We start from the raw sequence: 25,111 nt of genomic DNA, 5'->3' as shown, positions 1-25,111 counted from the left end.
CTCGGTGGAAATAGATTCTACTTTAAGTTTTTACTTATTTACTTTTGGTGCTGAGGATTGAACCCAATTCTGCCTATATGCTAAGCACACATTCTACCACTGGGCTACCATTAGGAAAATGAGATTCAATTTTAACAGTTACATAGCTTAGTTATCACAGCTACTGAGGAGGCTAAGCAGGGGAATTACCAATTCAAGGCCTGCTTGGAATACAAAGTGAAGCTGGGCAGTGGTGGTACCTGTCTTTAATCGCAGCACTAGGGATGTAGAGACAGGTAGATCTCCATGAATTCAAGGTCAGCCTGGTCTACAGAGCGAGTTCCAGGACAGGCTCCAAAGCTACAGAGAAACACTATCTTGAAAAACCAAAAAGAAAAAAAAAAAAACCAACCAACCAAACACACACACACCACACACACACAGAGAGAGAGAGAGAGAGACAGAGACAGACCCTGGGAACTTCATGAGACTGCTTTGAAATAAAAGCAAAAAGGGGGTCAAGGTGTAGCTCAGTTGTAGACTATTTGCTTAGAATGTAACACAACACAAGGTTAAGTACTTTAAAATGCCAAAAAAACTTAGTTGACTATGAAGTTTTCAAAAATTCATCTTGCTGGGCGGTGGTGGCGCATGCCTTTAATCCCAGCACTCGGGAGGCAGAGGCAGGTGGATCTCTGGGAGTTCGAGACCAGCTTGGTCTACAAGATCTAGTTCCAGGACAGGAACCAAAAAACCTACGGAGAAACCCTGTCTCGAAAAAAAAAAAAATTCATCTTAAACTTTTTTATGTGTATGGGTGTTCTGCCCCCATGTATGACCTCCTGAGTGCCTGATGCCCATGGATGTCAGAAGAGATGTTAGATTTCCTAGGATCTTGTTGCAAGCCTCCATGTAGTTCTGGAAATCAAACCCAGGTCCTCTGGAGAGCAGTCATTGCCCTTAACTACTTGACCCATCTCTCCAATCCTCTTCTTTTTTCTTTAACAAGATCTCACTATATGGCCCAGGTTTGGCCCCAAACTTATAGCAATCCTCTTGCCTCAGCCTCCTGAGTACTAAGATTATAGGCACATGCCATCATCACAATTTGCTTCTAAACCAATTTGCGTGTGTGTGTGTGTAACCTTTCTGTCCCCTGTAGGACCAGTTCAATTCTGGAACAGCTAGTTGTTCAATATAAACCTGAGTTTATTCTGTTTATTTGCTCACTCATTCAAAGATAATTAAGCACCCATTATGAACCAGAGCTCTTTTGCTTCTGCATATATAACCACGAGCAAGACATTAATGTCACGGTGCCTGCTTACAGGGAGCCATAGGTCAGTCACTGAGACAGAAAGAGGGTTGGGTTTGGAAGGGTGAAGAAAGCCCTCATAGAAATAATAAACTTAGCTGGGTGGTGGTGGTACACACCTTTAATGCCAGCACTCAGGAGGCAGAGACAGGCAGATCTCTGTTAGTTTGAAGCCAGCCAGATCTGTAAGAGCTGGTTCTAGGCTCCAAAGCTACAGAGAAACCCTGTCTCAACAAACAAACAAAAAACAAAAAAAAAGAAAGAAAAAAAAATTGTGACTTGCCTACAGAAGAATTAGGCCAGGCATGGTAGTAAACACCTTTAATGCCAGCACTTGGGAAACAGAGGTAGGCAGATCATGGAGCCAACATCATCTACATAGCAAATTCCAGGCCAGAAAAACTACGGTGAGATCCTATCTCAAAAAACCAATCTTCCCTTATGGAACTGGAGAAATAGTTCAGTGGTTAGGGCACTGGTTGTTTTTTATAGGGGACCAGTATTCAGTTCCCAGCACCCATATGGTGGCTCACAACAGGAAGTAACTCTGGTCCAAGGGGATCTACTGCCCATTTCTGGTCTCAATGGGTACCAGACACACAAGTGGCACACAGATCCATGTGCAGGCAAAACATCCATACATATAAAATAAGATCACTGCTGTGAGCTGAGAGGTATAGTAGGCCAAGATTACAGAGTGGTGACAGGTGTTTAATGTGGACTGTTGAATACATGGCTGAGAAAAACCATATACTTGGTAGCAGCTGTAGTCAGCTTGCTGATACACATACACATACTCCTTTATCTACCTATCCCCTTTAAAATAAACCAACTGGATTTAAAAGAATCAGATTTTAATTTGTCATGTGCATCTATATAGATGAAAATATTCACAGAGGCTTGTTCGATTCCTGCTCCTACACAAAGAGAAAGTATGCTGAATAAAAAAATGTTCCTTTACCCACCCAACCTCCCTGTCAGGGATGGAAAAGTGCATGTGTATTCCATGATGGGGCTTCAATCTTCATGAATGTTGAAGAGTTTGGCTACTTCATTGAGATCTTCATGCTGCTCACCGTCCTTAATGATCTGAGGGGTAGAGTAACAATAGGTTCTTAACTCATTCCATGTGCACCCAGCCCTGGCCCACACAATGGGGCTGCCTGGGCTAGTCTCCAGTTACACACTGGGAAGGGATTGTGGGAACAGCTTTCTACTAACCCCAATGAGCAGCTTGACAACTCTCAGGCTACCCAGCCAAGTCTCAAATCAAAAAATGTTTCTGAGCCAAGGTTTTGCCATTGTTTTGTTTAAGTACAATCTGACCTTGGTAGACAATGCAACTCAGGGCACCTGGTGAAGTCACAGGAATATCTTCCAACCCCCACTTCCCATCTTCTTTTAAGGGTCTTGACAGGCACCTACCTTCCTTGCAATTGGCATTCGGTTAAAGACGTTCCATAGCACAATCCCCACGACTACTTTGTCCCTGAGGTAGAAGATGACACCTTTGCCGTAGTCCTCCCCTTCAACAGGGGCCTGTGGGACTGCAGGGGTACTGGTAGGAATTGAGATTTCAGAGGCTTCTGACTCTGTCTCACTTTCTGAGCGGATACCGGTCCCTGTAGCCAATCCCACAAACAAATACAAAACCCAAGTTCAGTTATTTTGACTTTGGAAAATTCTAGAAGGCAAATATCTGTATGTGTGTGTAGGTAAATATGTGTATGTGCATGTGACAACATGGGTGTCATTCCTCAGGATTGCTTTTTTGAGACAGGGTCTTTCTCAATGGCCAAGAACTCAACAGGCTATGTTGGCTGGCTGGCTGTGGGAGCATTTTCCTGATTACTGATTGATGTGGGTGGGCCCAGGCCTCAGACAGCAAGTGTTGGGGGTTACCACTCCCTGGCTGGCAGTTTTTCCTTGTATAAGCAGGCTAACCAAGCCATGGGGTAAGTCCACAAACATCATTCCTCTACACTCTCTGCTTTGGTTCCTGCCCCGTTTAAATCTCTGTGTTGGCGTCACTAAGTGGTGAATTGTGATCAGGACATTTAAGCCAAATCACCTGTCCCTTCACAAGTGGCATTTGGTCATGGTTTTTATCACAGAAATAGAAAGCAAACTAGGACAATGATTCAGGACAGTAGCTACTTGCCACATACAGCTATTTCAATGAAAACTGTTAGTAATAAAACAAACCATAGAATTCAGGGTTGTTTTTCTTTTCTGAGACAGGGTTTTAGGTGGATCAGTCTGACCTGGAACTTACAGATAATGTCTTGCTTTCTCCTTCTTAAAAAGTAACTTGCCCAGGAAACACATCCGGCAAAAAAGGACAGTTAAATAACTTAAGCCAAGGTCATGGAATAAGGCCAAGGAGCTAATGAAAGAGATACATGTAGGAGGAAAGCCCATTCCAAGAATGGTGCCTCCCGTCTGAAGCAAACCTGGCATCCAGATCTGACAACCAAATTAGATTCAATTTAAGAACTCCTTAGCACAATTCTTTACTTCCCAGGGTTCAGGGAAGACACCAGGCCCTAAGGGGTTCTCGCTTATGGTTCTTGAGATTATTATGAAGTGGGCAATATAAAGAAAAAAAATCCAGGTTTGTTTCATCACTTAGATTTTTCTCAGCCCCAGAAGATAAGCTGTGGTCCACTGTCTAGGACGGATAGCTACAATGTAAGAGTCTGTGCTTTGACCAGGGTCTCAGAGCACCAGAGTGGGAAGTTTGGGTTTGGTTATCTTTTTCTTTTTTCGAGAAAGGGGCCTCTGTGTACTCCTGGCTGTCCTGGAAATCACTCTGTAGACCAGGCTAACCTCAAACTCAGAGATCCACCTGCCTATGGCTCCTGAGGTATGTGCCACCACTGCCCAGTGGGTTTGGTTAATTTAAATCACAATATAGAGGGTTTAAACACCAGATCCCTCTGGCCCATATAGAGTCAACTCGTTCAGGAGAATTCGGATGCACCGCTTCTTAACATTTTTTCTAGAGAAGTAGTTGGGCTTCCATACCTGACTTCTCTGTGGCAGATTTTGGGTTGTCTTGTGCAGTTGCTTTTGCAAAAACACCAACTGTGGGCAAACTACTGTCCACAAGACCAATAGCTTCATAGCCAACATCAGGACCCAAATCACTCCTGTGGAAGGAAAGAGAAGAGGACATTTTGTCAAAGGACCATAAGTGACAGCACAGTAGTGCATTCTCTTCGTGACACTGTACTTTTATGCCAGTCAAATAATTCAGGATTTATAAGAGGAATGCCAAACAGATTTACTGTCACTGGGACATCTGAGGACAAGTGTTAGGGAGCAGGATTGTCTCAAACAGCATTTTTCCCCTCCAGAAGCTACAATACACAACATACACCCATATAAAATGATTTAAACTTCTTGAATTTTATTTTGTTTTTATCCCATCCAACATTTAGGGTAGGATAGGTTCCCATCATTTTGTTTGTTTTTGAGACATGGTTTCTGTGTAGCCCTGGCTGTCCTAGAACTCCCTCTGTAGACCAGGCTGGCCTCAAACTCATAAAGATCTGTCTGCCTCTAACTCCTGAGTGCTGGGATTATAGGCACAAGCCACCATACCAGGTCCAGGTTCCCTACTTTTGATACACTCTAATTTTCTTTTCTTTTTCTTTTTTTGTTTTGTCAAGACTGTGTCGCCTCAGCTGTCCTGAAACTGGCTCTATACAGAACTTGTTCTGTAGACTTGGAACTCCCTCTGTAGACAAGGCTGGCCTTGACCTCAGAGATACACCTTTGTCTGCGTCCTGAGTAAATGGGATTAAAAGCTAATTTTCTTTTTTCATTTTTTTAAAAATATTTATTTATTTATTATGTATACAATATTCTGTGTGTATGCCTGCAGGCCAGAAGAGGGCACCAGGCTTCATTACAGATGGTTGTGAGCCACCATGTGGTTGCTGGGAATTGAACTCAGGACCTTTGGAAGAGCAGGCAATGCTCTTAACCTCTGAGCCATCTCTCCAGCCCCAAAAGCTAATTTTCTTAAGTTCACAATAAAACTGCTTTTTTGAAGCTTTAAAATGTGTCCTTACTGGATGAAAGTTGGGATTTAATGACTAGAGTTTCATTCACTAAATAGCAGTTACTCCTTGGCCTTCACCTGGCATGCTTTCCTTCTTGTGTATACATGAATGCATGTGTTATGGCACATGTGGAGGTCAGAAGACAACTAGTGGGTAAATCAAGGTCATCAAGCTTGGTAACAAAAACTTTTTACTTACTGAGCCATCTCACTGCACCCCATTACTACATACATCTCGCTGCCATTATTATGGTTTGGAGTAATAATCTAAGATACTGCTTCTCCTAGTACACATTTTATCTTCTTTGCCACAATAGATCATTAAATCATATGTTCGGGGGATTATATCTTCAAAGAAGAATAAACAGCAAATCCTTAGAATCTGTATCTAAGGCCCTAACTGATAACCCTATGGACTCACCTTTCCTAACTGTTTTGATGTGCTGACCTAGAAATTTATGTTACCTTTTGGCCACTCACTCATAAAACTGTGTGACTGTCCTAAAAGGTACTTCTATTAGCTGTAAATTATTTCCAGCATCAACTTAGTCTTTTGAAAGCTTGACGTTTTCATTTCTGTACTCCACATTTCCATTTCTTTAGATACTGGACATTGGACTCAGGCCCCTTTCCATGTTAAGTGCTCTCCCACTAAGATATACTCCTCTCGCTTTAAAATCAGAGTCAGGATCCTGCTACATTGTTCCAGAATAACCTTAAACTTGAGGTCTTCCTGCCTCAGCTCTTTAGTAGGTGGAATTAGTCAGGCACAGTTCCAGCTAACCTTATCTTTCAATTCAAATCAATCAAGATGAAAGTGTACTAAACAGGGCCAACCCTGAGGACTTGAGAATGTTCAGTACTAATTACTATTAATCAATCAATAAATCACCCTCCCTCTTTCTCTTTTTTCCTTTGAGAGACAGGGTGGTTTTGTTTTGTGCTCTGTGTTTTTACATGTATGGGTGTTTTGTCTATATGTTGTCTGTAGGTCACATGCATGCCTATTGCCCATGGAGGTCAGAAGACTGTGTGGGATCCTAGCCCATTCTAAACTTTCTTTTGAGATAGGGTTTCTCTGTGTAGCTTTGGAGCTGGCCCTGGCACTCACACTGGGCTCAAACTCACAGAGATCCGCCTGCTTCTGCCTCCCAAGTGCTGGGATTAAAGGCATGCACCACCAATGCCTAGCTCCATTCTAATCTTTTTAAATTCAAACTGTCTTATAGGCCTGTGAATTGCTGATCTTTTTTTGTTTGCTTGTTAAATCATTGAAATAGGGTCTGACTATGTAGGTCCAGTTAGTCTAGAACTTGCTATGTAGATCAGGCTGGCCTTAAACTCATAGAAATTTGCCTACTTCTGTTTAACAAGTGTTGGGATCAAAGGTGTATCACCATTCCAAACAAATTCCTGGTCTTAAAAGCTACATATGAGTGGTCTGTGTTTTCCCCAGTATGTTGGGACCATTAGGGATACTAGTAAAGAAAAAATACAGAGCTGCCCATTCTAAATGCTGTACTTTTGTACCAACCACTACAGCTCAAACTCTTTCTTTTCCAGAAGCACCAATACAAACAATTTCTACCCATTTTATACATGAACAGGGCACTTTTATTCAGTGGCCACTTAGAGGTAGAGGGTATGGACATGGGGTGGAACTTTCCCCCTTCTATAGAATGATATATTGTCTACAAAAAAAGACTGATCATAAACCAAACTATAAAACGCTGTATTTTGGACTCATTAATACAGAGTTCTAACCAGTTGTGTCCCCAAGGCACAGAACTATTACCAGAACATTGACTGATGCCAGTATGGCTTAGCAGCTCCAGTCATATTTTCTCCAGCCAGTCTTCCGCTCACAACAGCATGATCGTGATGTTCTACTCGTCTTCGACCCAACTTTATATCATAGAAGCATGCAGCATCTCCTGCCTTTGGAAACAAATACAATATGGAAACAACATATTTTTAAAAAAACAAATTAAAAGCACAATATAAACTTTGGGCCTCAAAGTATTTTGTTTGCTTTTCAAGACAGGGTTTCTCTGTGTAACAGTTTTGGCTGTCCTGGAACTAGCTCTGTAGACTAGGATGACCTTGAACTCACAGAAACTCACCTGCCTTTGTTTCTGGCATGTTAGGATTAAACGCCACCACCGCCCAGCTGACCCTAGCAATGTTAACTAATGTTTCCTATTTACAGGCTAGAATCATTCCTAATCAAGCGACATTCCATTTTTATGTATTTATTTAAGATTTATTTATTTATGCATTTCGTGTATATGGATACTTTGTCTGCATGCATGTATATCTGTACACCAGGAGAGGGTATTAGACAGTTGTGAGCTGCCAGGTGGATTCTGGGAGTTGAACTCAGGACCTTTGGAAGAAAAGTGAGTATTTTTAACCACAAAGTCATTTCTCCAGCCCCATGAGATTCCATTTTAAAAGAAACTGTTCTTTCTATACATGTTGGTTTAAAAGAAAATGTCCCCCCAAAGGAGTGGCACTATTAGGAGGTGTGGTCTTGTTGAGATGGGTTTGGCCTTACTGGAGGAAGTATGTCATTGTGGCAGTAGGCTTTGAGGTCTCATTTATGCTCAACCCATGCCCAGACAATTCACTTCCTACTGCCTTTGGATCAAGATGCAGAATTTCAGCCACTGCATTTAAATGTTTTCTTTTATAAGAGTGCCATGATTACAGTGCCTTCTCTTCAAAGCAATAGAAACCCTAAGACACTATACTTCCAGAAAGTATCCTAAATCTTCTTTATGTATACCTGTTCCTGCCCATTTTGTTCTAGCAGACAGGCTGCTTATACTTAATAATAGAGCATTCAAGAATATTCTTGTCATAATTTTGGAGATAGGATCTCTCTATACTGCCCAGGCTGGCCTCAAACTAATGATTCTCCTGTCTCAGCCTCCCTAGTGCTGGGATCATAAACCTTTACCACCATAATCAACTCAGAATATTCTCTTCTCCGTGTGGAAACCAGTTTTCAGATGTGACTGCCTCTTATCTTTTCTAAGATAAGTGGCTTGTTTTGTTTTGTTTTTTCATCATTCAGTAGTCAGTCAACATGTGTTTATGGACTATTTACTATGTACAGAAGCTTTTCTTTGTATATGGGTTAATGAAATAAAACTGACATAAGCCTTTACTATGGGGAGTGTAGAACCTAATGGAGAACAGGAAAGATAGAGCATTATTCTTAACTACAGGGCAATGTAAACAAGTACTGTGTATAGATTCAACAAGCTAAGTGTTTCAGAGAACCCTCAGCTGGGGTGAACAGGGCCAGCTTCATGCAGGATGTGGTATTTGAGCTGTCTAAGTCTTGTTCATTTTAATACCTATTCAGACTCCCCCAAAGCAACCTAAAAATCCAGTAAGTGAACAACAGCAAAGTAAACTATTAAGTCTATTTAATGGGATATGTAATCAATAAACTGTTTCCAGAGTCTGAAGCAACAAGGAGAATGCTTACTTTTATAATGTTAAGTGAGATGCAGCAGAATACAAAGTTTATATATAGTAGGCTTACCACAACCACATAAAACGAAGGGGGGAAAACAAAGGGAAGGAAATAAACTAAAACATTTCTCGTTGCTACAGGTGACTGGCCCCCTTTTCTCCTTCTTGTCTGTGTTTTCTGCATTGAATACATAATATAATAGGGACAAGAAAAAAAAAACCCAGACTTTGAGACTTTGGAGGACGAAAATATCCCTTCAAAGTACCCATGGCCTTAGTTACAGAATCCATAACCAAACACAATACATTGCAATGTTCTAGCAATTGGGAAATTACCTCACAGTTCCTACATAATATTAAAGTCTTGGTTTTGTCATAATGGGTTTTAAAAATAGCTGAAAATAGGGAGGACTCAAGGAAAATGAAAACAGAGTTACTTTCCTTTCCAGGGAACACATTAGAAAACTACTTCATCCTACAATCTCAGGTCTTGTGTTTGAGCCACAGGAAGAGGAAATATGTTTGTGAGCTAGCTGTGTTCATGCCCACCAACTACTGCTAAAAGAATTGTACGAGTTCTGTTCCTACAGCCATACACATTGCTCTTTTCACTTTCTCATAGCTGGCAGATGGAGCCATAGTACTGTTCTAATTCAAGCACTTCACAGGTTTCTCCTTGGCTATCAAACACTTTGACTCTATTTAGTTAAGCTATTAATGAGCCTAGTTCCTTGCTTGCTTACCTTTCTTCCTTCCTTTTCAGATTGGGTCTTATTCTGAAGGCCAGGCTGGCCTTGAACTTGTGGTGATCCCCCTGCCCATGCCTCCAAAGTGTTGAGTTTACAGGAGTGAATTACTATGACTACTGGGCTTTGGCACATGGCCAAACTCACCCACAGGCTGGGAGCAATGATTAGGTTATGTTGTAGCACACTTACCACCCAGATGTTAGAACGTGCTTGTAGCTCTGCATTTACCCGGAAGCCACCAAAATCTGAGTCTATTTCCAGTCCACCGGTCTTGGCTAACTCAACATTGGGCTCTAGGCCTACAGCTGTCACTATGTGGTCAGTTTCTACCTGAGAGGAAAGAAGTAATTTAGTCGATTACCAGTTTTCACTGACACTCATTCACATCACAACTTTATATCACGAAGAATCAGACTTTCAGTCGGGCAGTGGTAGTGCATGCCTTTAATCCCAGCACTCGGGAGGCAGACAGGGTGAGTTCAAGGCCAGCCTGTTTCTATAGAGTGAGTTCTAGGACAGACTCCAAAGCAACAGAAAAACCCTATCTCGAAAAAAAAAAAAAAAAACCAAAAACCAAAACAAAAACAACAAAAAAATCAGACTTTCAAAAAGTTAACGCCCTCAGGAATCCAATAACTCAGGCATTTTCTATCAAGCATCTGGGGTAAAATGCTTATGTAGCATGCACAAGAACTGACACTGTCCAAAACAAAGATAAAAAATATAAAGAAAACAATATTAGAACTTTAAAAATAATCATGGATTAACTTACCTCCAGTAAAAAGATTTAAGTTCTGCTTTTATAAGAACTCCCCAGCTCCATACATATTCTATATCACCTGAACAGAAATCTACTGCCCTAGCAAGGACTAAAGTCTAGTACAGACAGGAAGAGGCTATGGGAAAACAGTTCACAGGTGTGAACTACTCTGGTTCTCACCATTCTATTTTGAAGGAGGGATGGTTAATTCAGAGAATTAGGAGATGTTAATGGTGGCTGCTAAGAAAACAAATCAATGATATCGAGCAAAGGAATGAGAGTAAGGAAATGGGAAGGAAAGGCTGGAAGACCTTCTAACATTGTTTCTTCCTCCTTACCTTCCTTCCATCTTTCAGCTTAATGAGTAACTTGCCACCGCTGACCCCAACTGATTGCACAATTGCATTGGGCATCACTTTCACTCCCTCTGTAAAGAAAAATGAGAGCAAAGACTGAACTCACTAGCTTGGGACCTCTGCGAAGAGTAAGGAAGCAAGCTGGAGGCCTCCCCTAGAGTAAAATCAGTTATCCTCAGATGAGGGCAGCCTTCAGGAACCACAAGAACCCTACCTACACACCGCCCATCTTTATATGGGAATATGTTGTCTCAGATTCTAAATGCTTGTGACCCTGTCTGACTGAGGAATAGCAAAACATTTCCTCTGCCAATGTCAGGAATTGACATTCCCCCAAAAGGTAACTTTCCCTTTAGTTACTCTCCAGAGAAACAGAGTATTATGGACACAGTCCTCTACCTCGCTTGACTTTTTCCATGGTCCAGTTGCTGAGGTATTCAGGAAGGATCTTCCCCATATTTCCTTTCTCAGGGAAGAGCTGAATCACTTCTATGCCTGAGGTTTGAGCTAGGAAGAAGAAAGGTAACTAGTTACAGAAGGCCTGAGCCAATCCCAGAAAGACAGAAGGGGAAGTAAAGGAGAGCTAGTCAATCCTGGCTAAATGCAGAGCGAAGCGGCCAAGCAGGTCATAGCTCTTGCCTGTGGGGCACTGGGGCAAGAGCGCCTTCATTGTGGTTGAGTTTATTCAAAGGCAAAGATAGCAAGTGTCAGAACTGCTGTCCAGGGATTGAGCTACCAATTCAGAATTTAGTGTACACCCACTCATGTGGTCACCTGAGGTCACATAAGCTTTTCAAGCTCTGAATAGGAATCACCTTCCTGAGAAGCTGCCCTGAGTTTAGCATGTGCAGCTGTATAATCACACCATCACCAACAAACAAATAAATGAATGTAATTTAAAACAGAAACACAGTAGTTATGAAATATTCAAACCAGAACCTACAGACTTGGTTAGCTAGGAACCATCATACTTCTGATTGAAGTTTTTGTCACAACTTCAGCAATTCATAGATCCATAAAGTTCTCTAGTTTGCATGGCCATTTTCACCTTAGTAATTCACTTCTGTAAGTATATGATTTCTAAACAGTCTAGGCAGAGAAGGTACAGGAAAGGAAAGGAAGTGCTGCTGTTAAGTTATTCAGACAACAACTTTTTGGTCACTGGGGACTGGGGGATTGTCCTTATTGGTTTGCTTTTTTTTGGTCAACTTGACAAAAGCTAGAGTTACCTGGGAAGAGAAACCTCAATTGAGAAAATGCCTTCAACAAATTATGTGTAGGCAAGTGTATAGCACATCTTTTTGATTAATGATTGAACTGAGTGGTCCCAACACCCTGGGCAGGTAGTCTTGAGTACTATAAGAAAGCAGACTGAGCCAGGCGGTGGTGGCGCAGGCCTTTAATCCCAGCACTCAGGAGGCAGAGGCAGGCAGATCTCTGTGAGTTCAAGGCCAACTTGTTCTACAAGAGCTAGTTCCAGGACAGGCTCCAAAGCGACAGAGAAACCCTGTCTTGAAAAAACAACAAAACAAAAGAACAAAAAAAAAAAAAGAAAGAAAGAAAGAAAGAAAGAAAGAAAGAAAAAAAAGAAAGAAAACAGACTGAGCAAGCCATAGGGAATAAGCCAGGAAGTAGCACTTTTCCATGGCCTCTGCATCAACTCCTGTCTCATGTTCCTGCCATGTCTGAGTTCCTGCCTAACTTCCCTCAGTGATGAACAGTGATGTGGAAATACAAGCCAAATAAACCCTTTCCTCCCCAACTTGCTTTTGATCATGGTATTTATGACAGCAATAGAACCCAACTAGATAGAAATCCTTGTCCTAATCTCAATACTCAGATTTTCATTCTATAAACTTCTTTTTGGGGGGGAAGAGTGAGATGGGAGAGGATTTGCTTCATAGCCCCAGGCTAGGCTTGAATTCACTATGCAACCCAGTCTAAACTCTAACTCAACATCGTCCTGCTTCTGCCTTCAGAGTGCTGAAATTACAAACATGTACCAACAAGCCTGGACTCATTCTATAAACACTGTTCAAAGTCCTTCAACTCCTCCTGGCAAATAGATTTCTGGAATTTGTGACAGTGCACCAAGATGTGTGATATACAACAAGACAAAGAAAACTGAGGACAATTCTCAATACTCACACTTTCTGCCAAGAGCACAGGCCAGTTCACTCCCAAGGAAGCCCCCACCAATAACTGTAATTGACTTGACTTCCCGTGAGATCTTCTCCAAGGCTCTAAAATCTCCAATCTGCAGGATCACACCAGTTTAGTCCACTGATTTCCCAAAGGGGCACAAGATAATAATCCAAGAAAATATTTTCCTCTAACTCTTCTACAACAGACATTTGCATATAATGTCTTGTACAAAAGTGGCTCAATTATAGCATCTATGTTATTAATGTGAATTTTTTCTCCCTTGTAACATTCCTTCCGGCAACAGTGGTTGTCAACACTGGTAGAACTTTTCTTCCCAGTCCAAGGTAGACATGTGGCAGTATGAAGAGACATTTTGGTTGTCAGGACAAGATGCTCCGGCCTCTAGTGGAGAGAAGCCAGTGATGCTGCCAACATCTTACAAAGTAAAAGACAGCTTCCCACACAAAGAATTATTCAGTGCAACAATTAAGAATTTAAAAGGCAGGATGAACTTTATCCAATATCTCTAAGTGTGGCTAGAAAATTCCAGCAACGCATACTGTTAAGAAGCAAACAATCTCCTTTACACTTATACACTCATATATATTATACTTATATACTCTCGATCTTTTGCATCAAAATCTTCACAAAGTACTTGTAATGAAAAATGCCAAGAGACCACAAGGCATTCTGGTGGATCAAATACATCAAGAGAAAACAACTGCAAAAGGGCAGTCAGAGGCACAGCAAGCAATCAAAACCAAATGTAGTTTTCTCTTATAAGCATATAACCCCTGAGTGGATGAAGTATTGGAGGTGCAGGGAGAAGTGACTTGCTCAAAGCTAGACAACAAGTCAGAAGAGCTATATAGAACATGGATCTCCCAATTAGAGGGATCACTTGGGGGACAGAAAAGTATGCTACCTCTGCAAAACCACACAAAGAAAACACTAAAGCAATTACCTTTCTGAAAAGCGTTGTTCTGCTCTTCACCTCTGCTCCAGCCCTATCGATGGCAGACAGACTTCTTGGAGTGCCTCCTGGAAATAGGAAAGCCCTTTAGGCTGACAAGCAGGAGCTAGCCCAAACAACCCCTACAGGTAGAGCTCTCTCTGCTTTGACTGTGGTTAAGTATGTTAGTGTCACAACAGCAGTGTTGGTGGTGGTGGCTGCAGCTGCTGCTATTACTACCAAGGAGTGACTAGCAGATAAGATGGCTTGCCTCACAGTAGGCTTCTTATCAACTTCCTTTAAGAAATATATCTGAGTCTCCTTTTAGAGGACCTTGCCTCCATAGTTGGCCAAACCAGAAAACTTAGTTCCTTTTTCCATGATGTGCCTTTGTCTCTTTCTGTCAGTTTTCTGAGAGGGTTGTACTATGTAGATCAGGTTGGCCCGGAACTCAGTATGGATCCTAGGTAGCATCAAGTCTGCTTTGATCCTTCTGCCTTAGACTCCTGAGTGCTGGGATTAGAGTTATTATGCCCACCTGCCACGATAGGTCCAGTTTCTCAGGAGGCCTCATATGCTAGCATGGTTACAGCACTTTCATTAGCTGATCGTCTTGTCTCCTGATTTTGGATGAGAATTGGCAATAAACCCATAGAGCTACATATCCTTCAGGCCAGAGACTGAGTACTATGCACAGAAGAAAAAGGAGCAGCTTCCTCATGTTGTTACCAAAGGATTTTCTTTCTTTTTTTTTTTTCCTTTTTCGAAGCTGAGGACAGAACCCAGGGCCTTGCACTTGCTAGGCAAGCACTCTCTACCACTGAGCTAAATACACTTATTATAAAAAATTGTAAATAGGTAAAAACATTTTATGTCCAAATTAACCAGACTTCGACACCAGAGATTCTGGATATGAGTTGTCTTAAGGATAAGCTGCAATATCTTTTCAAGAAGGCCAGACTCTAAAGCTTGAACAAACTACCATAGTAGGGAAGACAGCCACCTCCAGAAATACTCACCCGTTGCAATCAAGCATTTTTCAAAGGTTATCTTAGAGCCATCATTAAGTTTCACCATGTTGCCTCTTACATCCAGCTGTACTACCTGGTATAGTCATATGCATACATATAAGAAGTAGAAATGAATAAGTTATGAAAAAACTACTGTGATATAATATTCACCATTTTAAAGTGTACAATTCACTGGATTTTTAGTCTATTCACCACTATCTAATTCTAGAACATTTCATGCCCAAGGGTTGGGGTGGGGGAGCTCTAAACCTATGTTGGCAACTCATTCAGAAGATTTAGTTTTTGACTGAAAGTGATCATCAAGAAATTGTTTCTAATTAGTTATTGGGACCATAGTTCTTGAAATCCTGTTTCTTCAAGCAACGACTAGCCATCAACTGGATTCCCAAACTTTCATTCTGATTTATAGAAACAGACACTGGAGAAAGTCTTTTCTATTTTGGCATTTGGAATCCTATTTCTTTGCTAACAACTCTACTATACTCACAACATCTCTGCAGAATCTTTCTCCAACTTCTAGTCTTCACGGAAACTCAGCTATCCCTCAGGGATGTTACACTTAGAGACAGTGTTGTAACCCCTACTGCAGGGCCAGGAAGAAGTGTTGGCATGTTCCACAGTTCCTGAGGTGATTGCTGCTGCTGCTTCTAGAGTCTTATACCTTCATCCTCCTGAGTGACACCTACCTACATTCCTTTAAATCACTATTAGTAAACCACTTCTTCCCCACTGGTCCTTATCTCTAAGGACCTTGGAACTTGGTTCCTATTTTTCTCTGCCACATCCAGACTCTTATTATTTCCTAAACTGCTACTTCTACCTCAGTTTTCTCTCAGGCTCACTGTTGTTTTGTTTGTGATAGGGTCTCACTATGTAGCCTGGCTGGCCTGAAACTTTCTATGAAGACCAGGAAGGCTGGCCTCAAACTCACAGAGATCCACCTGCCTCTGCCTCTTGAGCACTGGGATTAAAGAATACACTATTACACACATATGTAAGCTTAGCTTCACTGCCTTCTTAATTCCCATTGTTACTTACTCCTCTTTTTTTTGTTTGTTTTGTTTGTTACAATGTGGAAAATGTACCTAGGACTGTGGATATGCTGGACAAGCACTATATCATGAAACTGTATCTTCAGCCCAGCCTCAGTCTTCTGCACGTCTTCCAATTTTCTACTTATCTAGTTGGCAGTTCCATTCCAATAATTTAGACCAGTGGTAAATCATTCAATACTGTCAATACTCTTAATTCCTTTGTGTCTACTTAGGGTTAAAAGCTTTAGTTTTGGAGTCTGAGAGATTAGTTTCCAGTATCTGCCCCATTCTTTACTAGCTGTGAGACCATCAAATCAAGAAATACCCGTGCACCTTTAATTCCAGCACTCAGGAGGGAGAGGCAGGCAGATCTCTGTGAGTTCGAGGTCAGACTGGTCTACAGAGTGAGTTCAGGCTCCAAAGCTACAGAGAAACCCTGCCTCAAAAAACGAAAGAAAGAAAGAGAGAGAGAGAGAGAGAGAGAGAGAGAGAGAGAGAGAGAGAGAGAGAGAGAGAGAGAGAGAAAGAAAGAGAGAGAAAGAAAGAGGGGGGGGGAAGCAACACCTGTTAAACATCTATGATGGTTTAAAGGCAGTTCTAAGTACAGGGGACACAGTGATAAGAACGACAGATTATCTTCTCTGTCTTCAGAGTATATTAGACAAAAATAACTTAACAAACACTAACAATAAGGAATGATAAACATGATAGACATAGGGCAGTGCAGTGGCACTAGAAACACAGGGTGGGGTGTTTGAGACAGGTTTAGTTGGGTAAAGCTTTCTAGAGAGAACAGTATTCATGAATATTTTCTTTAACCTCCTATGCTTTGTCCTTGGTAAGCTCTCTCTTTGGTACAGCTTGACCATTCAACACTCAGATGGCTCATTCAGATAACTCTTTTTCTCCACCAATAACCATCTTACACCCAGTCTTATTGTGAAAACAAGTGAAAGTCTGTAACACAAACATGAGTGAAGAGGTAATGCATCTGTAACCCCAGTGCTAGGGCAACAGAGACAGCCAGACCCCAGATGTTTGCTGGCTAATCTCAGTGAAACAGCTGAGCTCCAGGTTCAGTGAGAGACCCTGTTTCAAAATATAAGGTGGAGAAACAGATGAACACTGGATGTCAACACCTGGATTCCACGTGTGTGTATACACAGGCAATGGTACCTTCATATACACATGCATATACCACATGCATACATATGTATACAAACTGTTTACTTTCTTTTTTGTTCATTCACTTCCTTTTTTCCAGCTGAGAAATAAGGTGATCTTTCTATTCTTGTATATCTAGCCATTCTTTTCTCTTTCAGGATCTTCACCTGATAACTGTCCATTATTCCTTTACCCTCTCCTGAGTCCTTAGACTTCAGTTCAATATAGTAAGACACATCTTTGATTCTATGTCCTCTTCAAACTTCTATCCAATGCTGTCTCCCCCTGTTTAAATTTTTAATTTAGAATTTTTCAAAAAAGAAACACTCATATACCAACCATTCATTTTATTGACTTTTACTATACTGAGGACTGAACCGAGATCCTTGTGCATTCCATGCAAGCACATGGATTACTTACTCTACCAGTAAGTTTTTTTTTTTTTTTCGAGACAGGGTTTCTCTGTAGCTTTGGAGTCTGTCCTGGAACTAGCTCTTGTAGACCAGACTGGCCTCAAACTCAGAGATATAGGCCTGCCTCTGCCTCTGGAGTGCTGGGATTAAAGGCGTGCTCCACCACTGCCCAGCTAGTCCTTAAATTTTTTTTAGAGATGGGGTCACATTCTTTCGCCCAGACTGGTCTGCAACTGACTATACTGTAACCCACACTAGCTTCAAACTTGTAGCTGTCCTACTGACTCAGTTTCCAAAATACTGAGATTACAGGTATGACCTATTATGCTCAAATTTCAGTTAAACTTTGGGAGTGTGTGCATGTGTATTTTCATGTCCACGTGCATGCAAGTGCTTATGCGAATAGAAGGCAGAAGGCAAAGAACAATCTTGGGCATTGTTCCTCAAGTCATCCCTGTCTAATTTTTTTTGAGACACGGTGTCATACTCACTAAATTGGTTAAATATGGTGGCTGGCCAGCAAGCCCTAGGGATCCACCTGTCTCTGCCTTCTCAGCACTGATATTACAAGCATGCTCCACCACACCTGAGTGTTTTATATGGGTTCTGGGTATTGAACTCCAGTCCTCAAGCACTCTCCAGCTCATCTAAACTTACTGAAAGAATAGAGTAGGGCTTGGGAGATGGCTCAATGCATATAGCACTTGCTACGCAAGCATGAGGAACAGAGTATGGAACCCCAACATCCACATAAAAGCTGAGTATGTGTTGGCACCCACATGCAATCCCAGTGCTGACAAGGTGGAACAGGGGATCTCCATAGTGAGCCAGCTACCAGACTAGCAGAACCAGTAAGTCCCAGATTCAGCAAGAGAATCTGACTTAGTAAATAGAATAGAGGGAGGTTCTTTATGTCAACCTCTGTCCTCTACATGCATGTGCATGCACATGTAAACATGCATATACACATGCAAAAAAAGAATAGTTTAACTTTACAATGTTATCTACTGCTCTCTAAGTTCTTTTCTATTGTTTTGGTTGTTGTTTGAGACAGGGTTTCACTCTAGAGGCAGATCTCCAAATTTGAGGTCAGTGTGATCTACAGCAAGTTCAAGGACAGCAAGGACTATATAATGAGACCCTGTCTTAAACCAAAACAAAACAAAAAGTATTTCCAATCTATCATTTCTTTTGCCAAGTTAGAGATCAATTCCAGTACCTTATCCATGTTATACAGGTATTCTACCCCTAAACTACATCCTTAGTTCTTTAACTCGAAGTTTCTGTTCTATCAGTAGCTAGCTGCTTGTTTTCCTTGTACTAAATATGTTTCTCTGTACTGCTGGATACTTGCTTATGCTGTTAGTTCTTCCTCATGTTGCTCTCCTGAATGTTCTTTGCACTTATGTAATCTACACCTCTCCATTCTTTAATATCTTCTGCTCTAGGGCTAGGGAGCTGACTTAGTAGGTAAGAGCACTTGAGCAGAGAATCTCTAAACTATAATCCTCAGCACTCATATAAAAAGTCAGAGACAGGAGAAGGATAAATGTAGCCTGCTGGTCACCAGCTTAGATTCAAGTTCAGTAAGAGACCCCACTCAAAAGGAATATATTAAGCAGAGTAATAGGGCAGAACACCTGACACTCTCCTCTTTATACTACCTATATCCACATATATCATACTCGCATATATATACACATCAAAAAATAATAAGCTTGCTCTTGCAGAGGATCTGGGTTCACTTCCCAGAACCCACATGATGGCTCATAGCCATTTTAAATTCTAGTTCCAAGGGATCCAACATTCCTTTTCTAACTTTTGAGGGCATCATGCACACACATGGTACATTTACATACATATAAAATAAATAAATAAATCTAAAAAGAACATTTCAGACATTTTAGGACTACAGATTTCTTCTCCAGGAAGCTTTCCTTGTATTCATTACTGTACTGTACATTCCCCCTCCTCCTAATTCCCAGGACTCATAACATTTCTGTGTTAAGATTATCTATGTTGCTGCTTATTTTTGTTTTCCCTTAGGGGATAGGGCTCCAGTATTCCACACTGGGGACATTTAACATAAGGTGCCACTACCAGCTTAACCACATTCTACAGCTCTGTTATGGGAAAAGTGGTCAAAGGTCAATCTGCCCATTTGTGCTCCACTTTCAGCTTTGCTTCTTAAGAGAACACCATCCCCTCTATTGGAACACTGCCATTAATTTACAAACATAGCCTACTGTTTCCATGAATAAAAATAAAGCACAACACAGCAAATAAAACACAACACAACAAAGCTTTCCTAGGACCTAACAAGCATTGTGCAATAACTGCTCTCCTTATTTATGCAACCATTTTGGTAACATCCAACAGTATCTTCCATGTTGAATTATGCTGAAAATTAGTCTAATTTCTTATCATAAATAACCCCAAAGAAAGGTCAAACAAAACAAAAAGCAATAGGAAGGAGGAACAAATACAGAAGCATAAACAAAAGCAACAATAGGGGCTAGAGAGTTGGCTCAGAAGGTTAAGAACACTGGCTGCTCTTCCAGAAGTCCTGAGTTCAATTCCCAGCAACCACATGGTGGCTCACAACCATCTGTAATGAGATCTGGTGCCCTCTTCTGGCCTGAAGGCATACATGCAGGCAGAATATTGTATACATAATAAATAAATAAATAGTAAATCAATCAATTGATCGATCAATCTTTAGGGCTGGAAAGATGGTTCAGTGGTTAAGAGCACTGGCTACTTTTCTAGAGTACCTGGGTTCAATATCTAGTATCCATATGGCAGCTCACACCTGTCTATAACTCCAGTTCCAGGGCTTCAGACATGCATGCCGGCAAAACCAACCAACATTAAATAAAAATAGTTTTTTTTTTTTTTTAAAAAAAAAAGCAGCAATAGTTTTTAGCATTATAGTATCTGACAATGTGATTTCTCTGGCAAAGTTTATTCAACTTCATGGTCTACACTTTGCTATAGATTTTCCTTAGACAGACAAACTAAATAATATTAGTCCTATAATGTTTGGTTTTCCTTCGATGAACTATGGTGGGAGAGGAAACCTGGATTGTAATGGAAAAGCACATCACTGTAATTTCTGTTTGGTAACTACATAGGCTAGAACCTGACAAAGAAAGCAGCCTACTATCTCACCTTCTTCCCAGTGAGGACAGCCACACCACCATTCTCAATATGAGGCAGGTCCTGAGCAGAAACATAGAAAGAAGGTGGCTGGAAATATATGCTGTATGGGAAAGAAGAAAAAAAACTATAAGCATCTGGAACTACTATAGGCTCCCCCCTATAGCTTTACTAAAATGATGTAAATATTACATGAAAAATAAATTTTGGTACATTTTCCAGAGTTTCTCTTGTCACTAGATCTTGATGGTGACTTACTGAAAAGTATTACAGATCAGTGGTTCTCAATTGGGTGCAACTTTAGCCCCACGGGACATTTGGCCATATCTGGAGACATTGTGGGTTACAACATCTTACAAGGGGATGTTATTGTATCTGATAGCTAGAATCGAGATACCGCTGAACAGCCTATGCTATACGGCACAGCCCTTACCTTCAATAAGAATTATGTTGTCTCCAATGCGGACACTAAGAGAGACTTAAATAGATATAATCTACATGGGAAGTAGAAAGTAGAAAAAGACAAGATCTTCTGAGTAAATTGGGAGCATGGGGACCTTGGGGGAGAATTGAAGGGGGGAAGGGAGAGGCAGGGAGGGGAGCAGAGAAAAATGTAGAGCTCAATAAATATCAATAAAAAAATTACATTGTCTCAAATATCAACCTATGGTGTAGAGGCTGAGAAACTTAGTTCTAGGTATAGAATCATTTCAAATTAAGAACAAAGGCACTCAAGGAACGGGTATTCACATATCGACCTACATTAATTTTTCAGAATGGTGCTGTTGACCAGTGGAGCAAGGTCTTGCTCCTACATGATTCTGCCTTAAACGATCAAGCTAGAATCTCAACTACTCAGGAAGATAGACCAAGAATATTACTTGAACCTAGTAGTTTGGGTTCAGTCAGGGCAACAAAGTGAGAACCCAAATTTAAAAAAAAAGTAAATAATTATGTAAAAAACATTATAAGTAGAGAAAATTTAATTGAAAGTATGCAGTCTGCTTGCAAATGAAACATGATAGTAAAGATGAGAGGCAAACACATTTTGGCATTTACATTTGTTAAGATTTATTTATTTTACATGTGGATGTTTTGCCTACAGGCATGTCTGTGCTCGCAAAGGTCAGAAGAGGGTGTCAGATTTCCTACAACTGGAGTTACAGATGGCTGTAAAATCACTGTGTGATTGCTGGAAACTGAACGTGGGTCCTCTGCAAAAGCAAAAAGTGCTCTAAAATGCTAAGCCATCTCTCCAGCCCAGGTCTGTAAATTTTAGTTCAACGTCAAAGAATCACTAATAAGAAATACACTAGAGCACCAAGAACAGTACTAGAATTGAGAGACCTAAGGAGTCTTATAGAAGAAAAAAGCTGGAACTATAGCTCTAATACTTGGAGTTTGTTTATGTTTGTTTTACATTTTTGAGACATTTTGAGTAACTAGGCTGTTACTTAGGCTAGTCTTGAACTCCTGACTGTTTTGCCTCATCTTCTCAAATGCTAGGGTTTCATGTACTATCATGCCCAGCTAGCTCCAAGTGTTTTTTGTGCAAGCATTCTGATAATGAGGCTCTTCGTTATAGCCTTCCTACTCTAGCCCTGCAATTGTGAATGTGGGTTAGTGTCAAACAAAGTACCATCATCAATGGCCTGGGGAGACAGTTCAGTTAAGTGCTTGCAGCATAAGGATCCAAGTTTAAGCCCCAGAACCCACATAAAAAAGCCAGGCAAGTTGGCATGCACTTGTAATCCCAACACTGAGGAAGCAAAGACAGGAAAATTCTTGTGGTTCACTGGCTATCCAGCCTATTTCGCCAATTTAGTTGTGTCCCAGACCAGTGAGAGATCCTGTCTCAAAAACAAAAAACAAAACAAAACAAAAACAAAGTAGATGGCGGCTTGGTGCGGGAGAATTGTCTGTATTCTGTCAATCATTGTGTTTTAATAAAACGCTGATTGGTCAGGCAGGAAGTATAGGTGGGTCAACCAGACAGGAAGTAGAGGCGGGACCATGAGAACAGGAGAATGCTAGGAAGGAGGAAGCCCATTCCTCCCATTTCTGCCCAGACTACCGAGAAGCAACATGTAATCTACCCAGCTGAGAAAGGTACCAAGCCACATGGCTAACATAGATAAGAATAATGGGTTAATATGAGCTACAAGAGCTAATAAGTAGCCTGAGCTAATGGGCCAATCAGTTTTATAACTTATGGAGATCTCTGTGTGATTTTCTTTGGGGCCTGGCAGCTGTGGGACCTGGTGGGCAGACAGAAACCCTGACAAGCAGGCCCTCATGTTACAGAGGCTGATGAATGACACCCAAGGTTGACCTCTGGCCTCCACATATATGCAGATATGTATGCTTGTGAACACATACACACCCAAAAATGGAAGAGTGTCATAATCAGTTTCACTTGCTTTTGTATGATTTGCCTAGGTATTTATAAAGAAATGACAACACTGGCTAAGCTAATCTCTGGCAGAGAAATCTAACCTAAAGGCCCTAGAAATAGGAGCCCTAATATTTCACAGTCTAGCATTAAACTGCTGATTGTTAGTAGTTTGGGGAACAGAAGCTAGAATGTTCTTTGTTGCCTCTGAGCCTGACCAAGTATATACAACAGCAAACTTCCATGTACAGCCTTCCCATGTATTACACGTGATCAGTGACAAAATCTTAACCTGTTCCTCATGCTCAGTCAGGCCCATTTTACATAAGCAAACATACCTTCTCTCTTTTCCATTCCACTGTCTGAATTGCAGTGTCTTTGTGACATTTGGATCATCTGAAAACCACAATTCTTTTGAAAGAGGAGGTCGCATGTATGGTAGCTCAGGGTCTTCAGATACAATCAGGACCTTTAGACACAAAATAATACTTGTCAGTGCTAATTTAAGAGGTAAATGTCAAAGCATTCACACTGGCTAAATTTGCACACTATACCTTCTACACCAAACAAAATAACATGCACCTTACCCTGGCCCCAGGATCCCGAGCCCGGATGGATCGGGCTGCAGCAAAAGCAGCAGTACCTCCACCAATCAGCAGGAAAGGAACATGACTCGGTACTTTGACTTGAGGAGATGACCCTCCCTCTGCAGCTGTAACAGAAGATACAGGGTCAGTCTTTTTGTTTGTTTTTCGAGACAAGGTTTCTGTGTAGCTTTGGAACCTTTCCTGGCACTAGCTCTATAGACCATGTTGGCCTTGAACTTACAGTGCCTCTGCCTTCCCAGTGCTGGGATTAAAGGAGTGTGATACCACCACCTGGATCAGTCTTCTTAAAGGCTCTGATGACTCCGGGCCACTATTTCAAAAAGTCACTTTGTACTTGTCTTAATACTTTACATAAAATAAAACCAGCACACCTATACAAATCTTAAACTTACTGGGTTTAGGATGTGGCTCAGTGGCATGAAGCTTGCCTATCATGTCCAAGATACTGGGTCTGAGAGCCAGAACTAAAAAAAAAGGGGGGGGGTGGTGGTGACCAAAGCACCAAACAATCCTCCGAACATTCTGTTGGAGGAATATTCCTTTCATTTTACCTGTGGGGAAAATTTTTAAATGGAGTGAATGAATTGATTGGTGTCTTTCATTCATTAGTTCTATACTGGATCCAGGGCTGACCTTAAATATTAGTCTTTTCCTTTGCCCCTTTTTAAGATAGGTCTCACTTTGTATCCCTGACTGGCCTCAGCTTCTCATATGCTGGGATTACAGCTGTACACCATCACACCTGGCTAGTTATTTCTCAAATATATTAGAAAGCATATATTAAAAGGCCTCTGCATTCTTATTATTTTTCTATCAACCACCAGGAAAATATCAAGTTCAGTTGCACCTTTTGTTAGCAATAAAGGGGAACCACCTAGGAGGTCAATTGGAGATTATTAGACAATGTTCATGAAGAAGATGGCATTATTGAAGAAAGCAATACAAACCGCCTACCCAGAGCTATAGGGGTTATTAAAGGATTAAAACATTCCTCCTTGAAAATCTAAGTGACTCAAATGAAGTGAAGGCTAGAGCTTTGTGCTACAGGAAAACAAACACATCTACAATGCAAACTCCAAAGATTCAAAGGAATTAATATGACCAAAAAGGCTCAGTCATTGGAAAAATGGCTTTCCTATCTTTTCCTGATTTTCTTACCAAGCTTGCCTTTTAAAAAGCCTATATAAAGATAGGTACTCACAATAATTTTACTTCAAGCCTAAAATGCCAACCAAATATTTCAGGAAATTGCTCCCTGTTGTGGGGTAAAACCATAATTTCTGGAAGCTTATAATCTCACACTGTTACACTACAACAAGATATTAGCAAATCATAATCCTTAATCATTTTCCCTTATGTAGTCTCAAATCATACAGAAGAGACATAGGGGAATACTTACCAGAGGCGTCGGCCCTTCTCTGTTTCTCTTCTGGTGTCAGTCCTAGCCCTGCCATTCTTTCATTATATCTTTTTTGGTCTTCTTTTATAGTCTTGTAGGC

General features: G+C 41.0%; 1 protein-coding gene across 3 annotated transcripts in view; it reads right to left on the bottom strand.

The window, feature by feature from the left end:
• Positions 1-1,644: 1,644 nt before the first annotated feature.
• Aifm1 (apoptosis inducing factor mitochondria associated 1) overlaps positions 1,645-25,111 on the bottom strand; it is a 44,229-nt gene continuing 20,762 nt past the window's right edge. The window contains exons 3-16 of one of the 3 annotated variants that reach the window (XM_057760003.1): positions 25,012-25,111; positions 23,592-23,716; positions 23,343-23,473; positions 20,625-20,715; positions 14,831-14,915; positions 13,824-13,900; positions 12,863-12,971; positions 11,114-11,221; positions 10,697-10,785; positions 9,788-9,928; positions 7,159-7,301; positions 4,322-4,446; positions 2,720-2,916; positions 1,645-2,383 (exon numbers count right to left, since the gene is read on the bottom strand). In XM_057760003.1, the coding sequence (XP_057615986.1) occupies positions 2,312-2,383; positions 2,720-2,916; positions 4,322-4,446; positions 7,159-7,301; positions 9,788-9,928; positions 10,697-10,785; positions 11,114-11,221; positions 12,863-12,971; positions 13,824-13,900; positions 14,831-14,915; positions 20,625-20,715; positions 23,343-23,473; positions 23,592-23,716; positions 25,012-25,111 (1,593 nt within the window). In that variant the 3' untranslated portion in view covers positions 1,645-2,311. The remainder of the gene's footprint in view (positions 2,384-2,719; positions 2,917-4,321; positions 4,447-7,158; positions 7,302-9,787; positions 9,929-10,696; positions 10,786-11,113; positions 11,222-12,862; positions 12,972-13,823; positions 13,901-14,830; positions 14,916-20,624; positions 20,716-23,342; positions 23,474-23,591; positions 23,717-25,011) is intronic. The other 2 variants (XM_057760004.1, XM_057760002.1) reach the window with 2 other exon arrangements.

Source organism: Chionomys nivalis, chromosome X, assembly GCF_950005125.1.
Source record: "Chionomys nivalis chromosome X, mChiNiv1.1, whole genome shotgun sequence".
Lineage (NCBI taxonomy): Eukaryota > Metazoa > Chordata > Mammalia > Rodentia > Cricetidae > Chionomys > Chionomys nivalis.
This window is presented reverse-complemented; position numbering and strand designations above follow the sequence as displayed.